At 37.8% G+C, this 23312-nt stretch overlaps 1 protein-coding gene across 4 annotated transcripts in view; it reads left to right on the top strand.

The window, feature by feature from the left end:
* The window catches only part of SREK1 (splicing regulatory glutamic acid and lysine rich protein 1), a 38865-nt gene extending 18000 nt beyond the window's left edge, over nt 1-20865 (top strand). For all 4 annotated transcript variants that reach the window (XM_051788357.1, XM_051788358.1, XM_051788360.1 and 1 more), the window contains 6 exons: nt 827-941; nt 5061-5180; nt 7362-7895; nt 12790-12885; nt 13351-13486; nt 14551-20865. In XM_051788357.1, coding sequence (XP_051644317.1) covers nt 827-941; nt 5061-5180; nt 7362-7895; nt 12790-12885; nt 13351-13486; nt 14551-14703 — 1154 coding nt within the window. In that variant the 3' untranslated portion in view covers nt 14704-20865. The remainder of the gene's footprint in view (nt 1-826; nt 942-5060; nt 5181-7361; nt 7896-12789; nt 12886-13350; nt 13487-14550) is intronic.
* The last annotated feature ends 2447 nt before the right edge of the window (nt 20866-23312 follow it).

Raw genomic sequence — 23312 nt, 5'->3', positions numbered from 1 at the left:
TGATTTATGCTGGCTTAAACTATTGCAAAACCGTAGCATAAAAATTCTCAACTTATTAAACTTACTGTTGAGATCTTAATTCTTTTCACCAGCAATTTTTTGCCGTTCTTTGTACTAGCAAACCCAGATGTTGTCTTACGCATATTAGATGGGGTGGAGTCTTGAGGGTTTTTTGGGGAGAAGTGTTTTCTGTTGCATTTTAGAGTTGTATTAAAAATAGCTCTAACATTTTTTGACTGTTAAGCAACAGAATAAGAGTCTCCTATAGTGTGAATCATTGTGAGATCACTATTAAGGTTTCTGTTGACTTCCTGGTTTTCAGATCAGACTTTTCACCATGTTCTGTTCATTCCTTCCTCCCATGAACAGTGTTTGAGGAATAAAATTTTTGTATTTGTACAGTGGTTGAAATATCTGAAAGTGTAGACAGTACTAATTATTATTTAAATGTTATGCTTGTTTTTAAAATTACGCCCTCTAAATTTACTCTATTCTTCTCAGGTTATTTTAAAAAAATAATTAAATAATAGACCAAGAGGAAGATGTGTTATGATCTTGTGCTTTGTGGCAGCAACATAAATCCCATTCTTAGTAGAGCTAGCTGTTTATAATTATCTGGTTTATGTGTACTGCTGCAGGATGGCTGCACTCAACGAGTATATGCAATGACTTTCTTGGATGTTTCTGAAGGATATTTGCAAAGAAGGAAGATGTGCAGAGAGTAGGCCCCTTGCAGTACATGTGGTACATTCCACTTGTGCCAGATTGTTAACTGGGATCTTTAAATGTTCTGAGCTTACACTGCAAAGTGGTTTTTTCCTCTCAGAGTCTGGAAAGAGCAGTGAAAGAAAAGGCGGTCGATCTCGTTCCCATTCTCGTTCAGAATCCAGGTCTAGCTCAAAATCCCGATCTAGAAGGAAAAGATCACACTCAAAACACAGGTAGGTATGTTTTTTGTTTCAGGCTGAGACAATATTGGGAATATTTTGCTTGATGGTGGTTACTGAGGTTTCTTAGTTATAGGACGAGTATCCCTGAAGAGGTTACTAGCTTGCACTCAGCAGACCAGAGTTACCAGGAACTTTGTCTCTGAACAGATACCCTTTCCCTCTAAATCCTAAATGTTTTCAGGATTACTTTCAGTTAAAACACACTAGGAGACACTTTTTATGCCATGTAACAACAATTTCTGTGGTTTCTTTGTACATTTTATGGTATGTAGCATAATACGATTTTATGACCTGTCTTAAGAAACTTGCATTTGGTGAATTGGGTGTGTAGTTTTACTGGTAGCACCCTGAGCAGATAGGCTGGCTGGTTTTGCTAGTATAAAATTCATATTGTCTTGAACTTCTAAATACTGAGTTAATAAATACAATGGTTTTATTTACCATCCTGTAAATGTAAAGCTGTGGTTTTTAAAAACATAGGAAAAAGGCTTTATGGGCAATTTTTCGTTCTTCAGATTTTGTTTGCATTGCTAAGTTTCTTCAGTTCTGAAGAACTTCAGGCTTTGGAATATGGGATAAGAGAGAATTATTAGATCATCCTTGAAGTATACCAATTAAGATTTTTTCCAAGAATAAAACAGTCTTGCTATGGGAGAGTAAAAATCACTTCCTGAAATGATCCATCTCCTTGCAGTGTCAGGAATGTCTTCTGAGCATCAATCTAAAGATATTTGGCTTTGTTAAGTATTTTAAAAAAAATTTGGAATGATTCCATTTGATAGCTTACACTTTAAAAGGTGTTGTCCTTATTGCAGCAGTAGCTCTGTTGCATCCTTTCATGCATGTCTTTTAACAAGGCAACTAGGATTCTTTTACATACGGAAAAGCTGACCAGAAGGAGTTATAATCAGTTGTACTATCAAATAAATATGGTACAAGTACAGGCTTTAGAAGTGCAAGAATAATCTATCCTTACCACTTCCCTGTTTACTCTTTTATAAAACACATTGTTTTCATCTCTTGTGACTTAAAATGTATTCAAGCTTGTGCTTTCATTCAATTGCCATTAATTGGCCCTGCCTTTGGTTTGGTCTTTCTGTGTTGATAAGCAGAACAAAGCTGTAGGTAAACAATGACTTCCCCTTGTCTTTGTGTATATTACATATGATAATATATGTGATCTTTCTGTCTTTCATAAGTTAAACTTCATGGTACCTTAACCTCTCAGGCAGAGTATCCAGTTATGTGGTATAGAATCATAGAATTGACTGGGTTGAAAAAGACCTCCCAAGATCATCAAGTCCAACCCTTGATCCAACACCACCCTGGTTGCTAGACCATGGCACTAAGTGCCACATCCAGTTTCATCTTAGAAACCTTCAGGGGTGGTGAATCCACCACCTCTCTGGGCAGCCCATTCCAATGTCTGATTACTCCCTCTGTAAAACATTTCTTCCTAATATCCATCCTAAACCTCCCCTGGCAGAGCTTAAGACCATACCCTTTTGTCCTTCTGCCTGGGAGAAGAGACCAACACCCACCTGGCTACAACCTTCTTTCAGGTAGTTGTAGAAAGTGATGAGGTCTCCCCTGAGCCTCCTCCAGGCTAAACAACCCCAGCTCCCTCAGCCTTGTTGCTCTTCTCTGGACCTGCTCCAGCACCTCAATATCCTTCCTAAACTGAGAGGCCCAGAACTGGACACAGTACTCCAGGTGTGGTCTCACCAATGCTGAGTACAAGGGAAGAATCACCTTCCCTGCTTCTGTTGCCACGATGTTCCTGATCCAGACCAGGATCCATTCACCTTCTTGGCCACCTGGGCACACTGCTGGCTCATGTTCCACTTCCTGTTAATCCAAACTCCCAGGTCCCTCTCTGCCTGGCTGCTCTCCAGCCACTCTGTCCCCAGCCTGTAGCACTGCATTGGGTTGTTGTGGCCAAAGTGCAGGACCTGGCACTTGGCCTTGTTGAACCTCATCCTGTTGGAATCTGACCATCTCCAGCTGGTCCAAGTCCCTCCGCAGAGCCCTCCTGCCTTCCAGCTGATCAACACTCCCCCCCCAACTTGGTATCATCTGCAAATTTGCTAATGGTACACTCAATCCCCTCATCTAAATCATCAATAAAGATATTAAACAGAACTGGGCCCAACACTGATCCCTGGAGGACACCACCAGTGACCGGCTGCCAACTGGATGCAGCTCCATTCACCACCACTCTCTGGGCCCGGCCCTCCAGCCAGTTCCTAACCCAGCACAGAGTGCCCCTGTCCAAGCTGTGGGCTGACAGCTTTTTCAGGAGTGTGCTGTGGGAGGTAGTGTCAAAGGCTTTGCTGAAGTCCAGGTAGGCCACATCCATAACCTTCCCCTCATCCACCAGGCCAATCACCTGATCATAAAAGGAGATCAGGTTGGTCAGACAGGACCTGCCCCTCCTAAACCCATGCTGGCTGGGTCTGATCCCGTGTCCATCCTGTAGGTGCTGTGTGACTGCACTTAGGATGATCTGCACCATAACCTTGCCAGGCACTGAGGTCAGGCTGACAGGCCTGTAGTTTCCTGGCTCCTTCTTGCAGCCCTTTTTGTGGATCAGCGTGACATTTGCCAGCTTCCAATCATCTGGGACCTCCCCAGTGAGCCAGGACTGTTGGTAAAGGATGGAGAGCGGCTTGGTGAGCTCTTCCGCCAGCTCCCTCATCACCCTTGGGTGGATCCCATCTGGTCCCACAGACTTGTGGGGGTCCAAGTGGCTCAGCAGGTCGCTGTTTCCTCCTGCATTACAGGGAGGCTGTTCAGCTTCCTGACTGTCTACCAGCTCCAGAGGCCAGTTGTCCTGAGGACAACCTGTCTTACTGTTGAAAACTGAGGCAAAGAAGGTGTTAAATACCTCAGCCTTTTGGTCCATCTTTAGTGACTATGTTCCTCCCCATGTCCAACAAAGAACTGGAGGTTTTCCTTGCCCCTCCTTTTGCTCTTGATGTATTTGTAGAAGTACTTCTTGTTATCCCTAACAGAAGTGGCTAGATTGAGTTCAAATTGTGCCTTTGTCTCTCTAATTTTCTTTCTACGTGACCTAACTATATTATTAAACTCTTCCTGAGTAGCCAGCCCTTTTCTCTGTAATTGGTAGCTGTCTTTTTTCCCCTAATTTCCTTCAGAATCTCCCTATTCAGCCAGGTTGGCTATCTTCCCTGCCAGCTTGCCTTTTGGCACACTGGGACAGCCTGCTCCTGTGCGTTCAAGACTTGTTTCTTGAAGCACGTCCATCGCTCCTGGACTCCTGTGTTTTCAAAGGCTGTTTCCCTAGGTGCCCTCTGAACCAGTCTTCTGAGTAGGTCGAAATCTGCCTAAGTTGTGAAACTTAAAGTGCAGATTCAGCTCTTTATTTTTGCTTTTCTGGGGAAAACGATTTTCCAAAAATAGGGAAATCTAAAAGTGTTGTTTTCTTCATGAGATCTGCAGAAGACTAATTGCATTTTTTTATCAGAGTATCTCTACTTTATTTGCATTCCTTATGTATCATGTAGTAAACGCTCTTTCCTTTCTCTGGAAATTCTTATAACTGCAATCCATACTAACAGATCCTCTCAACTAAAAAGGTAACTTGACTAAATGCTGAATCACAGGTTGTTGGGGTTTCTATTAATTTAAATTGTAAGGGTGGAGAACACTGATGCAACCAAAGCCAGCTTTCTTCACTGACAAAGACTTCAGTAAGTGGCTGGACCTGGAAAGGAAGTAATCTGTAACTAATTACTTTTACAAACGGCTAGAAATCACAAATCACATCTTTTTATGCAGTGTCATTTCGTAAGGACAGCTGTTGTAATAGATATTAATTTATATTTTCCAGAATGTTCATGGACATTATTATGAAACATGGGTATAACTTCAATGGTTCGTTGTTTCAAAGAAGAGTATGTGCATCTGGTGAAGCATAAAGCACACATATTTGCAAAAATGTTTGTAGACAGTATGTTACTAAAGTGTAATTATTTATATAGTAGTATGTGGTGAAGCAAGATTTATGTAAACTTTCCTTTGTTGGTTGACCCCATTTTTATGAGGTTCCAATATTAAAATATTTTTGTTCTGGCATCCTTCATATAGAAGTAGATCAGGCAACAGATCTCTCTCAAGACACAAGGACAGACGCAGATCCAGAAGTCCCCTGAAAAAACGGTCTAGATCTTCAGAAAGGCGGAAATCAAGAAGTCGCTCTCGTTCTCGGTGAGTTCTGTTCCATGAAATGATACTGTTAGCTCACAGTACAGAGCTTTTGAAAAAAAATTAAACAAACCTTTTAGATGATCATAAAAGGTGGAATTTTGTCTGTAGGACAAACAACAGAAAGTAAATTTTAATGCTGAGTGTGGCGATCTTGGCTAGGATAATTTTCTTCCTTGTAGCCTGTATGGTAATGCAGTTAAACAACCACACTGAGGTACCTGAACTTGATAGCCTAGTCTGCATTTATACCAACATCCCAGCTGACTGAAAATAGGTAACTTTAATTCAGGCTATAACCAATAGATTAGGAATATTCTATGTAGCTTGTGTAAGCCACAAAAAAGTGGATGAAGCTTTTTCGATATGTATGTGTTAAGAAGGTTGAATTCAAACTGACCTCAATGTCCTGTATTCTGAGAAGTAGTAAAAAGTTTTTGTGTATGAGCTTTTGTTTTCACCTCTGACTTTATCATATGCCAAACAGTAGGAACAAATGCACATGTCTGTTATATGGCATATTTATATTTCAGGATGTAATACATCTGTACTTTATCTAACCTATTAGTTTTTATATCTGATTGTCTAATTATTATTGAACTGTAAAATTCCAACGAGAGAATAGCATAATTTTCTGAGGGATGAAGTAGTGAATAATCTCAAACCAAAAGTGCCTGGGGAAGTAGCTTCATGACTAGAAATCTTGGTACTTTCTTTCTGTTTCATCTCTGTAATTCCCCTGATACATTCAAAGGGAGCTTTGTACTTGAGTTATGCAGTTTCCTACTGTTCTTTGAGGGAAGAAGTTTTGTGAGAATAAGAACTGCAGATCTGTGGACCTCACTGAAAATAAGCTGGGTTTTATTGGTGAATCTTTTTGATTCTCTTGTTGTTGTCTGGAGCTTCTTGAGACATCTGCTCACTGGAAGGGGCAAGTCCAATGAAATCTCTGTGATAAATTAACTGGAAGGCACTTCTTGGGAGGTTCTTTGGCATTGCAGGGACTGTATGCTGTTTTGTCTTTATGGTGCATTCCTTCTCTGAGACTCCTCAAGAAATATTTGCCAGAACCTTATGGGAATCAAAGTTGTCAGATCACAGAGCATACAACAGTCTACTGTTTATTAGTAGTTGAGAAGATACAGTCAAACACTTCCTCAGTTTGAGAGAAGGTGAGGACTGCACTTAGGACCTTTCATGCGTGAAGAAGTCTCTTTTAGAATCTATAAGAATCTAGAATAGATACTAATACCAGTAGACAGAGCAACTTCTGTTAGTCTGGTTCTTTTTGACCTGTAAAGGCCTGCTAGTCAATTTCTCCTCTTGTACTTTTTCCTGCTTCTCTCTGTGAACAATTGTTCTTTTGTCTCTGTGCTAGAGAGGAAAGATGGAGTCTTGCACTTTCAAATAATCCTAACTTAAATGTAATCTTCTAGCCAAAGCTGCGAGCTAATAAATGTTTGACTTGATGACTAGAACATGGGTTGGAATTTTCCTCACTATTCTTTTCATGAATGTCTATCGTTCTGCCTGTCCCACGGAAGCTATTTTCCTTGCTTCTGGTTTTGCTGTACTAGCAATTTTTCAATAATTTTCAAATTCCTAATGACATTACAGATGATTGAATTGTCTTGATTGAGTTTTGAGAGAATCTGGTGAAATTTTATCCATGTTTTCTTTTTATTTCTATGTATTTATTGTTGTTGGACTTCCAAACAGTTCAAGGATATCTGTGTACAAGAACACGTAGAATAAAGACTTTTGTCTTATTCATTTGGGAGTGGTTAATCTGAGGCCCATTTTATGTGGACACAGTTCTAGTAAAGAGTGAATTTACAGATTGTGGAGTTTGTCTTACTCCTAAGAAAATATAGAAAATTGATGTATGTATAATTACGTAACTGTGAGATGAAGAGACATGCTTTCTCCAAACATAATAACATCACTTGGAAGATAGTGGTTTGATTTGATTTTGACCTCCCCTTCTCCAATTTGATTCCCAAATTTATCCTAGCTATATAACCTTTCCCTCATGGTAAACAAGGGTGGAAAATTAAAATATTGAAGAGGTACTATTTTTCAACAGAGACGCAAACTTTGTCTTAATGTATACTAAAAGTTAGTTGTAATTTTAATTGGAAAGTTCAAAGATGAATTAATGGGTTTGTGTTTGGCTTTTCACAGGGACAAGAAAAGAGACAAAGAAAAGATCAAGGAAAAGGAAAAGGTCAAAGAAAAAGAGAGAGACCGAGACAAGGAGAAGGATAGGGACCGAGAAAAAGACAGGGAAAGAGAGCGAGATAAAGAGAGAAACAGAGAGAAGGACAAGGAGAGAGATAAGGAGCGAAGCAAAGATAGAGAGAGAGCCCGAGAGAAAGATAGGGACAGGGAAAAGGATAAGGACAAAGACAGACAGAGGGACAAGGATAGGGAAAAGGAAAAAGATAAAGAGAAGGAAAAAGACAAGGAAGAGGTAGACCAGAACAAAGAAAAAGAAGATATTGAGAAAGAAGGAGAGAAGGACAGAGAAAAGATTAAGGACAAAGAAGGAGATAAGGACAAAGAGAAGGACAGGGACAAAGAAAAGGAAAAAGATGGGGATAAGGAGAAAGAGCGAGAAAGAGAAAAGGAGAGAGATGATAAAAAGAAGAAAGATAAGAGATCCAGAACACCCCCAAGAAGCTATAGCTCTTCAAGAAGATCTCGTAGCTCCAGCAGGTTTGTTTAGAATTTTTCGTGCTTTTTTTGACTTGTCAGTTCAGTGAGGCACCATCCTAACTTTTATGTATTGATATCACTGTGTCTCTTACTAAATAAATTTGTATTATTTCCGTTTTTTTTATTTTCTTGTAAAGTAAAATCTATTATAAAAAGCTTTGTATGATCCCTGATGGAACCTGGTTTCGTGTTGGGCTGCTAATGCTTCATTTACACATAACCATACAGTATAGTCCTTGAGGACAGTAAGCAGGTGATTCTTGTGCCATTTCTGTGTGTTGCAAACAGGCGAAAGTTCTGACCAGCATCACACATCATCTTTGCCCTGGTGAAGGTTTGAGTCACTGTTACATAGTTCTTTTGTCACTTACATACTGCACGGTGTTGGTCCGTAGATCTTGGGAACAGTTGTTTGATAGTACTTGCCACTTCCTGGCTGGGTGGCTGAACTGCAGGAGGCAAGCATGTCACCTGGCTGGCTAACCTTTCACAAGGTGAATATTCAGTTGGAAGATATGGATACCTTGTTTACCTGTGCCTGACTGGATGGCCAGGTACAAGTTAAAAGAAACATTCCTTAACACTGTTGATAGTAACCAGGAAAACAATGAAGTTAATGTAGATGTTGGAGGGAAGCTGAGGGAAGCTTAACTGGATGGAATTCTGGTTGCATTCAGTACAGCAAAAGGAGGCTGTGATTTTATAATCACTCCCTAAATGGTCAAACTCATGCATATTCTAAAAGCATTGCAGCTGAGTTCAGAATTTTTGGTGGATAAGGTGCTTTCTGATACCTCAGGAATTAAGGAATTCAGTACTATTGTTAGATTTAAATAACAAGTTATATTTGTTACCTTGAGATCCTGAAATGCTAGATGAATTGGGAAAAGTTTTATGAATTATAATAATTTCACTGAAGAAAAGCAGAATTCCTATAGTCCTCAAAATTCTTGAGTGCAAGGTTCATAGAAGGCAAAAGATGGTGCAATGTTTTCTGAATATTCTGTTTGTGTTATATGAAATGTCCATGTTGTTTTGGAGGTTTATGGGCAAAATACTGTTTATTTAAGCATATGCGGCTTCCTGTTTTAATGGGTTGAAGACCTACATAGAGTAGAGGTGCTTCTGTTAGCTTTGAAAACATATTTTCTGTCTGTAGACCTCAGGAGTTGAATTAGATTTTCACAATATGCAGCTTATATAAAAACATTGGTGGAAGACCAGCTTCCTAATGTCAAGTAGCAAGTGTAGTTAGCTGGATATTACCAAAAATTCTGCAAAAATTAAGAATCTTACTAGTTAAGAAAGTGTTATGGAAGGCTACAATGCCAAGTAATTGAGCAAAGAATTCTAGTAAAAATTAGTGCATCTCTTCTAGTGGAGTCAAAGAACCCTACTTTGGTATGAAGTTAATATTTTTTATACAAATTGCTACACAAGGACAGTCTTCTTTTGAAGATGGAGAATGAGAAATACACTTTTTAGTATGAATTTACAATTCTTTTTCAGACATAACGTTGTCTTTAGAGTATGAATACTGAGGCCAGTACTATTGAACATCATTACTGGTGACATAGATAGCAGGACAGATTGAACCCTCAGCAAATTGCAGACAATAGAGAACCAACTGTGGGGAGAGGCTAGTCCACCAGAGGAGTGTTCTGCCATTTAGAGAAACCTCAGCAGATGGGGAAAATGGACTGATAGTCGTCTCATGGAGTTGAACAAAGAGAAAGGACAAGTCCTGCACCCAGGCAGGAATGACATTGTTGCACCAGTACAGCGTGGGGACTGACTGGCTGGAAGGCTGGCTGGCAGCAAAGGTCTTTGCAGCCGGGAAGGCCAGCAGTGTTGTGAGCAATGTGTATGTATACAAGAGTGTGAAGAAGACAGAGCCTGTTATCTCTGTGGAGGCCTGTGACAGGCTAAGAGGCAGTAGGCTCATATTAATGTATGGGAAATAAAGGCTTTTTTTCTAATGTTTAAATGGTGTTTTTTCTGGGCAAACTGGAACCAGATACCCCAAGGAGTTGCAGAGAGTCCTCCATCCATGGAGACAGTAAAAATCCAACTGGATATGACCGTGAATAACCTACTTGTGATTGACCCTGTTGTAAGGTGGGGGAGGGATAAATTGGACTAAGTGATCTTCAGAGGCTTCTTCCAACCTTAGCTATGCTGTTGTTCTCTGAAAAGTAATTGTGAATAGGCTGGGTTACAGAGTCACAGCTTGCTTTTAGAGGTATCTCTTTACTTTAGTGATTGACATTGCCTAGTTGAAATGGTTACAGATCGTTCTGGAGAAGATTATCCAGCAAATTGGCATTTCAGATTAGCATTTCAGTACAGCACTGACTGCTGATCATTTACCTGATGAGTGTAAAATATTGGACAAATAGTACTCATCTTTTTGGAGAAGAGTTGAAGGTGGAATAGAACATACAGAACTTTTTAGGAACTAGGTGGAAACTGACATTGCTTTGCTGACAGGCAGTGTGTAAGTACTGGAAATAAGATGGTTATTTGTGATTCCTAGATGAAGGAAGAGACACAGACCAGGGGAAGAGAAGGATCTGTCTGTCTTTCCAACTGACATCTTACAGGCTAGCAGTGCCAGCAGTACCAGAGGAGGTGCTGAATGTTACTTCCATGTATGATTAGGAAGTAATTAGACACAGTATCACTCTTGAAGTATTCAGACTTGCTTTTTCCTGAATTTTACTATATTAGTATTGTGTAAGAGCACTAACGAAACAGGTGCACAAAAATCTTTTTAAAGACAAATGTAACAGAAATGAGAACAAATGTGGTGAGACACAATTGTAGTTCTTCGACTTGAAATAAGAAAAGCAGAAAATTAAAATTAGATTTCATGAAGAAACAGTTTCTAGTTTGAACACAATTGCTAAAGTACTTTTTACTCACTAGTATGCTGGAAAGCAAAATAAAGCAGCGTTGTACTTGATGTAGCCAAAGTTGGAACACTGAGAATAATCAGTTTCTAGTATCCTTATTTGAAAAATGACATGCTTATTAACAAGTGAACAGCTGATCAGTGATTGTGTTATTTGCTCCATGATTCTGATGCAACTTCAAATTTTTGTTTACCAGAGATGAAATTGAACTTAAAAGCTTATTGAACAAAATATTTAAGAAACCTGCTCCTCTGCAGCTTCAGAAGGTCCCTGTCTTGGTTTTGGCTGGGAGAGAGTTAATTGCCTTCTTGGCAGCTGGTAGATGCTGGAGTTTTCCTTTTTTTCCTGACAGTTCTCCCCAGCCCCAGCAGGGGAAGGGAGACTGGTAGTGAGCTCATCTGGGGTTAAACCATAACAGTTGTTTTTGGACTTCCTTTGTTCCCGCACCAGCCCCTTCCTTGCTCAACCTTCTCACACTCTGCCCAGCTCTGTGTCACAGGGGTTGAGAAAGAACATTTTGGTAATTGAAACAAAATAATAATTATAATAACAATAATAACTGTCGTGGGAAGGAGAGAGAGGGGAATAAAACCCCAGACAAACAAGTGACGTACAACACAATCACTCACCACCCACCAAGCGATGTCCAGCCTGGCCAGCTCCGCCTTATGGTATGGAATATCCCTTTGGCCAGTTTGGGTCAGCTCTCCCTCCCAGAGTCTTGTGCACCTGGTTGCTGGCAGAACATGGGATATTGAAAAATCCTTGATACAGAGTAAACAGCAACTAAAACATCAGTGCATTGTCAGCATTATCCAAAACACAGCACTGTACCAGTTACTAGAAAGAAAATTAACTCTGTCCTGGCCAAAACCAGGACAGTCATGGTAGATGATATGTCAGAGTATCAATCCAGGTAGTGATACTAGGCATAACTTAGTGTGTCCTTCCATAATTTATCTAATAACTGTTGATTTCCTGCCTTTTCTAAATACTAGAGGTTTAAATATTCACACCTAATGGTGTGAATTGAAAAACTTGGTATGCATAAGTGTAGCTTTTGTGTCATATCTAGAAGTTAGTTTTTAACTTTCCTGTTTTTCTTTGATGGCTCTTCCAATCTGGTTTTCCTGCTGTATGAAGAGTTAATAGGAGAAAATCATCTTGTTTTGTCAAAGATAGGTTCTGCATTTATGTTGAATGAAGCTTTACTAGATTAGTTTTTGCTTCAACATGTGCCTCTTCATGTTTGCAACCAGTTATTTAAGATTTTGTTCCATTCAGGATCAAACTCCATAACGGCAACTTCAGCAAACTCCAGCTATGTAAAACAGCTGTTCTGTAAAATACAAGCTCTTCTGTGTGCTGTAGAATGATAGCATTCTGTTTGCTGAGCAAGGACCACTAGAAAAACAGTAAATATTTGCTTATTTATTCTGATTTTGACAACAGCTTGGGATTAATTGTTAACGGTTTACTTCTAAACCAACATAAATTCTAGGTCATGTATTAAATTTCATTCATAAATTAAATTTCAGTCAGATTAACCTGAAGTTTCAGTGATCTTCAGGTTGTAGTGTTACATTTTGAATTTCATATTACTCAAGTTATACCTTTGTCTTAATATGGCACTTCATTCAATTGAATTCTTTTCCTGACTGAGGAAACTCTTAGTTAATACAGGATTAGTGAATTCAGTGTGTTTCCATTGTTAGCAAGCATGCGATGATTTAAAAACATAGTATTTGAAAGGGTACAAACTTTTTTTCTACTTCAAGCCCTTGCCTTTCCCACCAAACTGGCACATAAGAAATATTTTTTTCTTTGTACAGTTTGTGTATTGTTGGTGATTTATAATGTTAAATTCAGGGATACTTGCACAGTGGATGTGTTAGATCATTTATGGGCTTTCTCCTTTTATCTGGTTCTTGAGTTTATTATTTTGGGGTTTGATGATCTTGAATTTCTTGGTCCTGTAGAGAAAGGCGTAAAAGGAAGAGTAGAAGTCCTTCCAAGTCTCCTAAAACATCGAAAACAGCAAAAAGAAAGTCTTCACGAACTCCTTCCCCCAGAAGGTCAGTTTGATGTAAACATAAAAGTTAATGATCAGTAAAGAAGGCAGGATTTATAACATTTTCATTGTTTTATTGCCTTTGCACTAATCATCTCAGATGATTACAGTTAGTCAGTGTGATTCAGTTTTAATTTAAAACCAACCCAAAACCTTAATGGATTTTAGCTTTGGTATGCTTTCAGTGGGAGAGTTTCAAATCAATCAGCAATGCAGATTTGCTTCAAAATGATAAAACCCTTTCATCTGATAGAGATCAATTTGCTTTTTTCTTGGCAAATACAGTGTGGACTGATCACTTTTACACTCTATAGTTCTCTTCAAGTCAAAAAATCCTCTTGCCTTTATGAAAGGTTTTTCTGTTACATTTTAGTTTTTTTTTAAAATGCACAGCAGAGAGTTTAAGTTAGCAGTCAAATAGTTTGAAGTTGGATCAAATCCTAATTTGACTAAAAATTTTCTGAAACAGAAACAAGAAAGAAAAAAAAAGAGAAAGAGATACAAATAATGAAAGAAGAGAAAGAGAACGCTCCACCTCCAAGAAAAAAAGTAGTAAAGAAAAAGAGGGAAAGGAGAAATCTGACAAAAGCACCACTACTTTGAAGGTAAGCTTGTGTGACCCAAGTGATCAACAGACTAAAGTGGTGGTAGTGAAGCCATTACTGAAATTCCCTCCCTCCTTTTTCTTTCTTTTCATCCGACCGTCTTTTACTTCTTCTGTTTTCCTTATGAAATTATTACTGTTTGGGTTTAGTTTTTGCTAGTTGGAGACCCGCAGTTGGGATGAGTGGGCCAGTTGGTAAGTCTCCATGTTTGAACTATACTGGACCTGTAGGAGTGTACAGAAACACTTAGTTTTGTTACTCTTTCCTGTTGTGTGCCCAATGTTAGGAATTGGCTGGCTGCCTACCTTTGTGAGCAGGCAGACCATGTAACTAAGAAGCAGTGTTCAGAGGCATCTTGACTGTCAAGCTGAAAACATTATTTAAATAAACTTCCACCGTGCAGTTCAGCATCTCCCTCGTTGCCTTGGTCCTGGTCTGTGTATTGGATTCTGCAGTAGAATTGAACAGTTGGGGAAGAGTGATATGGGATTTTTCCTGCAAAAGAGAAGGTGCTGCAATTAAGAAAAGAAACATCTTCAAACTGTTTAATTCTAGAATTTGAATAGCAGCATGCTTTAAAGAGTAGTTTGTTGTGCTCAGAATTATACAACTGTTATAAAACGGCTGATTTATGTCATTCTACAAAGCTTAACTATCTTACCTAAGAACTCTGTTAAAATGCATCAGATACCTAAAAAAATAGGAAAGAAAAAATGTAGTCCTGTTTTATTAAAAAAATGTGGTGAAATCTTAATTTCTGGAGCTGTTTCTCATAGGTGCTGCTTGTTCTGTTTTTTAAGAATATAGATAATAAAGACAGATCACTTTATGGCAGTGATTTCTTGGATGAAGGGTTGGTATGAGTGCCTAACTTCAGCCAATTGAAAAGAAAGCTTATTTTAAAAAAACAAGGGGCAAAGAAGTTCACACCCTCTGTTCTAAAAATTGCAGAGACAGGATAGGCATGTAAAAATTGAGACAATAAAATTACCAAGAGCTGGTTGGAAGTCATATTGTATAATGCTAAGAAATATTTTTTTATAAAATTATTTTATCTTTGGTAGGAGAAAGATAACAATAAAGAGGATCAGAATTCAGAAACTGACAAGGAAGTAGACAATAGAGATGCACAAAGAACAGATGAAGTCAAACTACAACAGAATGGGAACTGTCAACCAAATGAAGAAAGCCTGTCAATTAAAATGGAAGAGGTTTAAAGCAAAGAATGGACTTGTGATTCAACTAAGGAATGAAATCCAAAGCATCTTATTTCCCAGAATGAGGAAGAAAATGTCAAAGCAATCAACCTGACCGTATTGATAGTACTAGTAGTTCCTACAATTCTTGTGATAGCTTTGTTGTCTTCTTGCTGTAAAGCAAGAGAACACGGACCAGTCGTTATACCATGAAAAGGCAGATGCCATCAGAACTATTCATCTCTGAAAATCCATGCATTTCCATGATGGCTGTACTTGTAAAATTATGTATGTTACGTTTTGCTATAAGCTGTTACAAATAAGTAGAAACTGAAAGATGTAAACCTGTACTTCCCCAAAAAAGCTGAAGGTATGCATTGAAGGTTGTTTAAAATACTGCTTGTTGATGACTTGTGTTGTTTTGCCCTGTGGGTTAAAAAATCCCAATGTGTAATGTTTGATGTGCTTGAAAATGGTGCATAAATGTACACACTTCTTTCCTTGTAAATGACAACTGTAGGGAAAGGGGTTTTAAACATAAACACAATTTTACCTTATGTTAAATACCCAAGAATTAGTATGTTTTTCATTTGCTCACTGCTTGAGATTCTTCGGGTTTATTATTTAAAAGAATTTTTTACTAATATCCCTAAAATTAATATTTCTTTTAAAGTATTTGAACAATGCATGCTCTTTTTCTTTTCCTGTAAGGAACATTGCCATGTTATAGATATTTGGTTAGCTTACTGGGTTATTTTAGGATTGGTTTGTTTTGTTGTTTTCTTTGTCCTTACAGAAGTGAGCACATCAGTATGGTATTATCAGAACTTACAGCTTTGTTTTGAGATGTACTGCAGTGTGTCTGTTAAGCTGCAAATAGTACAGGTGCCATTAAGGAAATAATTTTTTTCTTTGGTTAAAAAAATATGGGAGCACAAGCAGAAGCTTTAGTGCCTTCTTAAAATGTGATATTTTCTAGAAATGTATATGTGCTGTTACACATTTTCAGCTAAACCTTATATGATCTCTCTTGCTATTTTGCCACCACCGTACTGTGGACAAGGATGCAAGTGATTTGTCAGAACGGTTGTTTGGTTCGTTTGTTAAAATACTGAAGCTCCATTTTACTTTTATTTTTTACTCTTAAAGGAGATTTATAAATGAGAGCAAAAATGCAGTGTGGAGACCACCACTGTACAAAAGTAGTAGCTCAACATAAAACGTGTTCTGATCACCTGCATCAAGAAAGCCCTTAAGACATTTAATCTACATTTGGATGGCCTTAATAGTTACCTCTTGATCATCTTCTCTGATACCTGTAGGGTGATGTAGAAGGAATTGTTTGCAAAGCAGTGGGGGATAAATAATTTGGGCAAGAAAGTTTAATTTACACAGGGCTTACATAGTAGAGGTTTTTTTCATTTTTTGGGAAGAAAGCATGTAAGAAGAGAATGACGAAATATTTTTGTCAAGGTAAAAACATGGCTTGTGTTCTCTGAACTAATTTAATTGGTTACATGAGATTTCTGAAAAGTCATACTTCTAAGACATAATTATAGCTAAAGTGGAGTAGATTATTTTTACTACAACTTAATGCAATGGAATTAATTGCCTTACCTCATGGGAAGTGTTATTTCTTTCAGTTGAAATAAAAAAATAGTAGTGTATTGGCTATTTGCTTTCTATTTGTTATACTTTTCTTTTGCATAGTTAATTCTTTCAGTGGGGGGAGGAGACCATGTTACAGGGAACAAAAAATTTGCCCAATTCCCAAGGTAATCAAATCAATTTGATTGTGAAGCTGCTTAATCACTCTTCATTTTTTATAAGATTTAGTGTTTTACCACTACACATTTAAGAGTACAGAAAATGCTTTACCATGTAAAGTGTAGACAGCCATAATTCTGATAAAGAATAACAAATCTGTGTGCTTACAGGAAGACTGTGAAGGATTGTGTGTTGCAACAACAGCTGTGTTGTTTATGATGTCTAAGTAGCATAGAGCAAAGAGATTGTTTCTATACTTGTTATCTTTGGTACCATTTCACAATAAAATTGAGTATTTTAGAGGGAAATTTCTGCTGATACATACTTATTAAAGGAATATTTTTAGACCACGTGGTCTTACTCAGACAGCTTCTTTGGTTCAGAATGTAGGTATTAGTGAAAACATACATGTATTTTTTTATGGTATCTTTGAAAAGCGAAGTTTCTCCTTTGGGAAGAATTAGAATTTTTGAAGTGTATCATGTTTTAGCTGATATTAGTTTATCTTTAGTTTTCTTAATCTGAAATTGGATAGCCCTATGATATATCTGTTATAGAATATGTAAAGGATTGTGTACACTTAGCTGAGAAACATGCCTTTGGAAATTGATAGTTAAAGGTGGCAGCCTTAACTTACTAGCTAACTTAGCACATATGTGAGGCTATATGCAGCACATTGTTATGTTGTATGTGAATTATGGCTCCTTACAAAGTTTTTGTTTGTTTGTTTTTTAAAAAAGGAAAGAAACAAACAACCAAAGCAACCAACCACCAAACACACACATTTCCTCCCCACCTCAAGTCATATTTTCTTCCGAATACTTTGTTTTTTGATTTTACTTTGTAAATATTGTGCGCATCTGTGAGGAAGTTAAGTTTTGCCTATTTGTATAGGATGTTTTATGGTTCCTCTCTTCCTAAAAAGCCACTACTAGAGAACTATTACTCCATAAAATGTGTATCTCAGCAGAGGGTAGTTAATTTTTAAACTGGTAGTGTAGCACAGTAATTAAGTTCCCGCTTGCTCCTACAGGATTGCGCACATTATCCACTGAATGTGTCCATCTTCCATGGGAAGTCCATTGCCTCATTACTAACAAGGTTGCATGCTGAGCTGCCATGTCGGATCACCTGGGTTTCTGCTTTATAAATGGGATTAAATCGAGTGGAGGTTTTCAAAACAGTGTAGTTCACAGTAGCTCTGTTGCTTTACATGTAATTTCATCTGAATCAGCCTTTACTTCAAATTTTAATTGCTCAGAAGAGTGATGATGCAGTGCCATTTTGTAAAGACCATGTAAAGCACATATGCATAAGCTTCCATTAGTGCCCACAGTTACTTCCCAGCAGTGTTTCTAGATAACAGACATGGCAGAAGAAAACTGCTGGTGGATGAAACAGGATTTCAAGCTCAAGATAGAGGTGGCTGTGGCTTAGATAAATTCTTCAGTCAATGGATTTACACAGATGTGAGGGATGGAATTTTGTTCGCAAACACTGATAGTGTGGTATGTTAAGAATGCTGGTTTTTTTCATATTTCAGAACTAGAAGTAGGGATAAAAGCACTGGGTTAGAAACTAGAAATATCTGAAGAATACCTGGGAAATTGATGAGATGTGGGTTCTGCCTACTCATTAATCACCTGCTAATTTGTTTTGATGGCACATCAAAATAGATACATCTGAAGGCACATCAAAATAGATACATCTGAACTAGCCTTACATTAGCTAGCTGACAGCAGCAACCTATGCACAGCTTGGATTCTGAAATGAGCTGTGGACACTTGCATATTTTACTCTGCTGCAAGGGAGGAAAATTCTGTAGTCTGTAGTATGCTTTGTATTGCTTGCTACTGTTCTCTGGCCCAGTTACATCTAAGGCTGTACCTGAAATTACTTTGAAACCCTGCAGGTCTGTTACAGCGTAGCTTCTCTTTGTTGCACTTAGCTTGTACTGATACTTTGTGATAGTAACTAAAGTGGGGATTTTCTTTTGGTCTAAGAAAGAGATAAGTGAAGGCTGCTTTGTAAGTTATAAATTATTGTATAGTTCTTACCTGTCCTTATTACTCAATTTTTTCATTCATGTGTATGACCATTGCAAGCAGTAATGTCATAGTGATGTGTGTATTGTCTATTTTAAAGTCTGAAGCATTTGCATCACTGTCTTTTTGTTGGTTTGTAATGAAAGAAGATTTGGAGTTCATGTACTTTTAGAGGGGGGGGAAAAGAATCCAAAGTATGATAATTGCATCATAATGGTAAAACGGTCTTTAGGATGTGAATTCTGAATAATGAACTGGGTCATATTATGGGTCCCACTTGCCACTTGTATTTTCCATTTTATAGCAATCAGTTGTTGCCTTTGGTGTTATCCTAAGTTTAAACGTGAAAATTTGATTAGTGGCATAAATGCTGAGATCTGTAAATGGCTAAAATCATGTCAATCAGTAGGCACTTAGTTCAGAGAGATGCAGTTTTCTCACTAGAGATTGGAGTGTGAAGAGTTGAAATATGTAGATATCGTTAAGTGTTAGTGCCTAAAGAGAATCTAAAATTTAATTTTGTTTGCTAATATGTAAACAGAACAGAAGCTTTCAGCTTGTACTTTAGGTTTATTTTTATATGTTGAAAAGTGTAATTGAAATTATATTGAAAACTAAAAGCACAAAAGGGGATTTTTTTATGTATGAGAATCATACTTTCAATTGTTTAATTTTAGACTTTTAAAAAATGTCATTGCATGTAGTATTTATTTTTATCAAGAATGCCTTGTTTCTAAGTAAGTCCTGTTGCAGGATCTGAGCATGTTAGTGTGTGGCTTTCTTCTGTATTCTCTTCAATGGACAACAGCTTAATAAACTTGTCTGACAATATACAGAGGCAGCTACTTTCCAGCTAGTTTGAAGAGATTAAGCTGTTTACACATCGATTATGTATTGTTCAAATAAATGCCACAGTTGAGAAGCTATCTGCAAACTTCAGTTTCAGTATTTTCTGAACACATGAACTCTTACTATGCAAGAGGGAAATTTTTTTTTTTTTTAAATTGTCATGACAGTCAATTTTAAGATTATTGAGCTTAGTAGAGGAGAACATGGACAGCAAAAGTGAGTTTTTAGCTGTTTACATATTCTATTCTAGAAAGCTTCAGCTTACACTTTGTTTTAAATTTTGTTGCATTTTTTGTGTTCATCTAGTGCCAAATCTGAGATTAGAGGGTCTTGGTGTACAAAATGTGTTCTGTACCAATCTTTATAATGAAATTATTCTTCTCACATTGAAGAAGTTACATGTGTCATCTTTGGCCTAAAAGATGTATCAGCAATGGTAAAAGAGTAATTTCATCTTCCTTTCGCTCAGTTCTTCATGTCACTAATGAGGCTGTCAGTTAAGTAGCTTTCTTAGAAGAAGTTGTAGCTCTACTCCTTCCCTAGTGCAAAGATTTAGAATTGCTGCTGCACTGATGAGTAAATCATGGGCAACTTAGAAATTGCTACTTTGAAAAGCCATCATTTGCGTAATATAATTCATTTACATAATATAATTTAATCAAAGGAATGAGTGATCCACTCCAGAAACACCAGGAGACTAATTTAACGTTCACAATTTATGTAGCCTGTCAGTACACCCTTTCTGGTATTTTCCCCACTGATATGGGAGCTGTGTCTCCTTTGCTACACACAAATCACACTTATCACTGTCTGGGTTCAGATATACCTGGGGAACCTGAGCACCCCAGCAGCAAAAGTATTATTTCCCTTCTCTAAGTTCGATATTTCTAGTAATAATGTAGGTATTCTAAGTTTAGTTAATAGATAACCAAAATTGTGCTATGTTGGTATAGTATATTTTTGCATTAATGAAGCAACTATGAAATGGTACATATAAAGAAATGTTAAATGCTCTTATGTAGTTGTTATTTTCATAAATAAACAATGTTCCAAAGTTTTAATGGTGTCATAAACTCACTTCCACTACATTTGGATGAGATACAGTGAATTACTCTGAAGCAAGTCTCTGTCTCTCCTTTTTTTTTTTCCTTTTTTTTTTTTTCCATAGGCTTCATCTGCCCCAGAATCAAGTGTTACAAACTAAGTCTGTTCTGCTGATACTGGCAAGAATGTTACAGGAAACGTGATAAGGGTTTAAGTAATTGAATGTATCACCACTGTTTAGTTACAGAAAAGGCTTTTGAACCCCCTATGTGAGTAGGGGAATTTTTTCTGCAGAGAAAAATACCATAGTTTCACCAGAGAAAGCTTGTCAGTTTCAAACAGTAAATCAATAAATGTAACTGTATAGAAGACTATGTCAAAGTAGGATCAGGAGTTCAGGCAGAGCTTCTGACATTAACAGTCATACCGATGTATGTAATGGATATTTTCATAATAAAATTCACTTTTCGATGCTTAAGTTTCTCTATTGCTTTGTATAATGTGTAAGAATCCAAATAAACAGGAATGATTAAGGAGCAAAAGTTTGGGATTTGCTTGTCAGCAGTGATCTGATCTTTGATTTTTGAGATCAGTTATGTCTGTAAGGAGACTAAGGCTGGTTTAGTTCCCACCGATCAGGAGTTTTAGTCAGCACATCTGTGGTCTGGATAACTGCATTTCACCGTGCTGCTGCTCTGAATGTGAAAGCGGGGAAAAACTGATCTGAGAAACACTGAGATGACTGCAAGAGTTCAGAACATGTATTCTTTCTTTGTTGTATACTGCCTACTTTACTTACGGAACTAATAAAAAGAAATTCTTCTAGAGAAGAAGAGTGAACATTGACAAAAATAGTGATAGTCTTTTAAAAATAGTGATAGTCTTTTAAAAATAGTGATAGTCTTTTAAAATCAAGATTTTGTGTTCATGGCTTGTTTTGTCTCCTTTTTTCAAGAAAACAGGCAGACATGAGTGTTAGTACTTTTCTCTTATTGTATACTTCTTCTACATCGGACCTGGGGAAGATTGTGCTTCTCCTTCTGTTTTTCTCTCTGCAAATCTTACATTTATTTTTAAAGATAAAGGCTAAAGAAAACCCTCCATTTTTATTGAAGCAATATTTTCAACAATTGCTTTAGATTACTGGATTGAGGAGTTAAAAGTAAATGCATCAGTCCACGAGAAGTAACATTTTCCATAATTGTTCATCTGCTTTGTTCAATATTAAGGAGATGATACTCTTCTTATTCAGCTAAGAGTCATTTAATAAGTTTTCTGAGCTGTTATGTCTTTCTATTAGCATGGCATTTTCCTTACAAGGATTCAACTCTTACACATCTCAATCCTCATCAAGGCTAGATATCTAGGAAGGACTAGTATTGCCTGAACCATGCTGTAAATCATACTAACCCATGTTACAGATCAGTATTTCTGGATGAAATACAAGAGAGGATAAATAGAAGAATGTTATGAGACGGTATATATTATCCAGTAACAAACATGTAATGCTTTTGGTTTGTTTTGGTGTGCCCAGTAAAACTGTTGAGCCAGAGGAGATTTTGCGTTTCATTTATCCCAAGTTTCATTTGTATCACCAAGGAGATCCTTTGATTCACTAAGATCTTCTGACTTTTGATATGTTTGCTTTGTTATGTTTGATTTGCTGCCTAATTTCCAAAGAGGATGGACAGATGGCAGTTGTACGTTTATGGTATAAGCCTGGGAGACCTAGAGGCTGCTTTATAGGGCCATTTCTCAGATAATGTGCTGGCTTAAAAGTTAACCAGCAGGGGAAATGAACTCAACTCAAAAGAGAGATTATAAATCAGAATAACAATTTAATAAAATAATACAATAAGTACAATTATACAGACAAACAATTGGTTTTAACCCACAAAACCCAAATATATAACCCAGCACCTTGGGGCATGAACAAAGTGGTGTTCCTTGGGCCCCCTGAGTCCAAAGGAAAAAGAGTTGGTGAGAGTGCTGTTGCAGTCTGGTCAAAAGTGGTGACTGCAGTCTAGTTGAGGGTGGTGGTCTCAGTCTGGTTGAGAGTGGTGATCTGCAGTCTTCCTCTGGATCCCACAAGTGGTAAAAAGGTTCCAAAACTCCAAGTTTATATATTCTCCAGTTCAGACAGGAATGCTCAGTCCTTCCCTCAGAGTGGGGAATTCCATAAAAGGGTATGAGGACGGGAACATCTTCCTATCTGCAGGCCTCTACTGCTAACAATTTCTGGGAAATGGCATGGAAGGCTATAGAATACAGAGTTTTGGGTTACACCCATACCATGATGAACTGGTCTCAGCTGTCCTAACTAGGACAATGTAGTAAGTCACTCTAATACTCTCTAATTTTATATCAGGACTTAGAATACTTTCTTTGTTCAGTAGAAGTGTGTCAGTGCTGAATTAATTAGCTCGAAGTACACTTCAGAATCTTTAGATGGAAGAAGGTGTTAGACCTGGGTCATTGCATTGCATTGAATGCATTAGAAAGGGGGTTTGACTGTGTTTTTTTGACTGGATGAAAAATGGCAGGTATTGCATAAGTTAAGTCATTCTAGTAAATCAGATTCCTTTGCTTATTTTTACCTATGTGTCGTGGTTTGAACCTTGTTTTCCCCCAGAGGCTAAGAAAAGTGGTAGACCCCAAGGGGTGGAAACCCCTGGAAGTTTTAGAGTTCTGTCCAATGGGCGCTCCTGCAAAAATGTCAACATTCCACAAGCTCACCGGAAGAGATGAGTTGTAGTTTGGTTGTAGGAGAGGTGGCCATGTTGTAGAGCCACGAGGAAGGGGCTCTGAGCCCCTCGGGCCCTCTGCGGCCCTCCCAGCCCCTGGTTGGGGGGCTGCGGGGACCTGGAACAGCATAAAGCTGGGCTGGGTGCCTGTAGTTATGCCGGGAGATGTTTTCTCCATGGG

This window comes from Manacus candei, unplaced genomic scaffold (genome assembly GCF_025592945.1).
Source record: "Manacus candei isolate 608988 ecotype Guabito, Panama unplaced genomic scaffold, ASM2559294v1 h1tg000024l, whole genome shotgun sequence".
NCBI lineage: Eukaryota > Metazoa > Chordata > Aves > Passeriformes > Pipridae > Manacus > Manacus candei.
The sequence above is the reverse complement of the archived record's forward strand: the minus strand, read 5'-3'. Positions and strand labels throughout refer to the sequence as shown.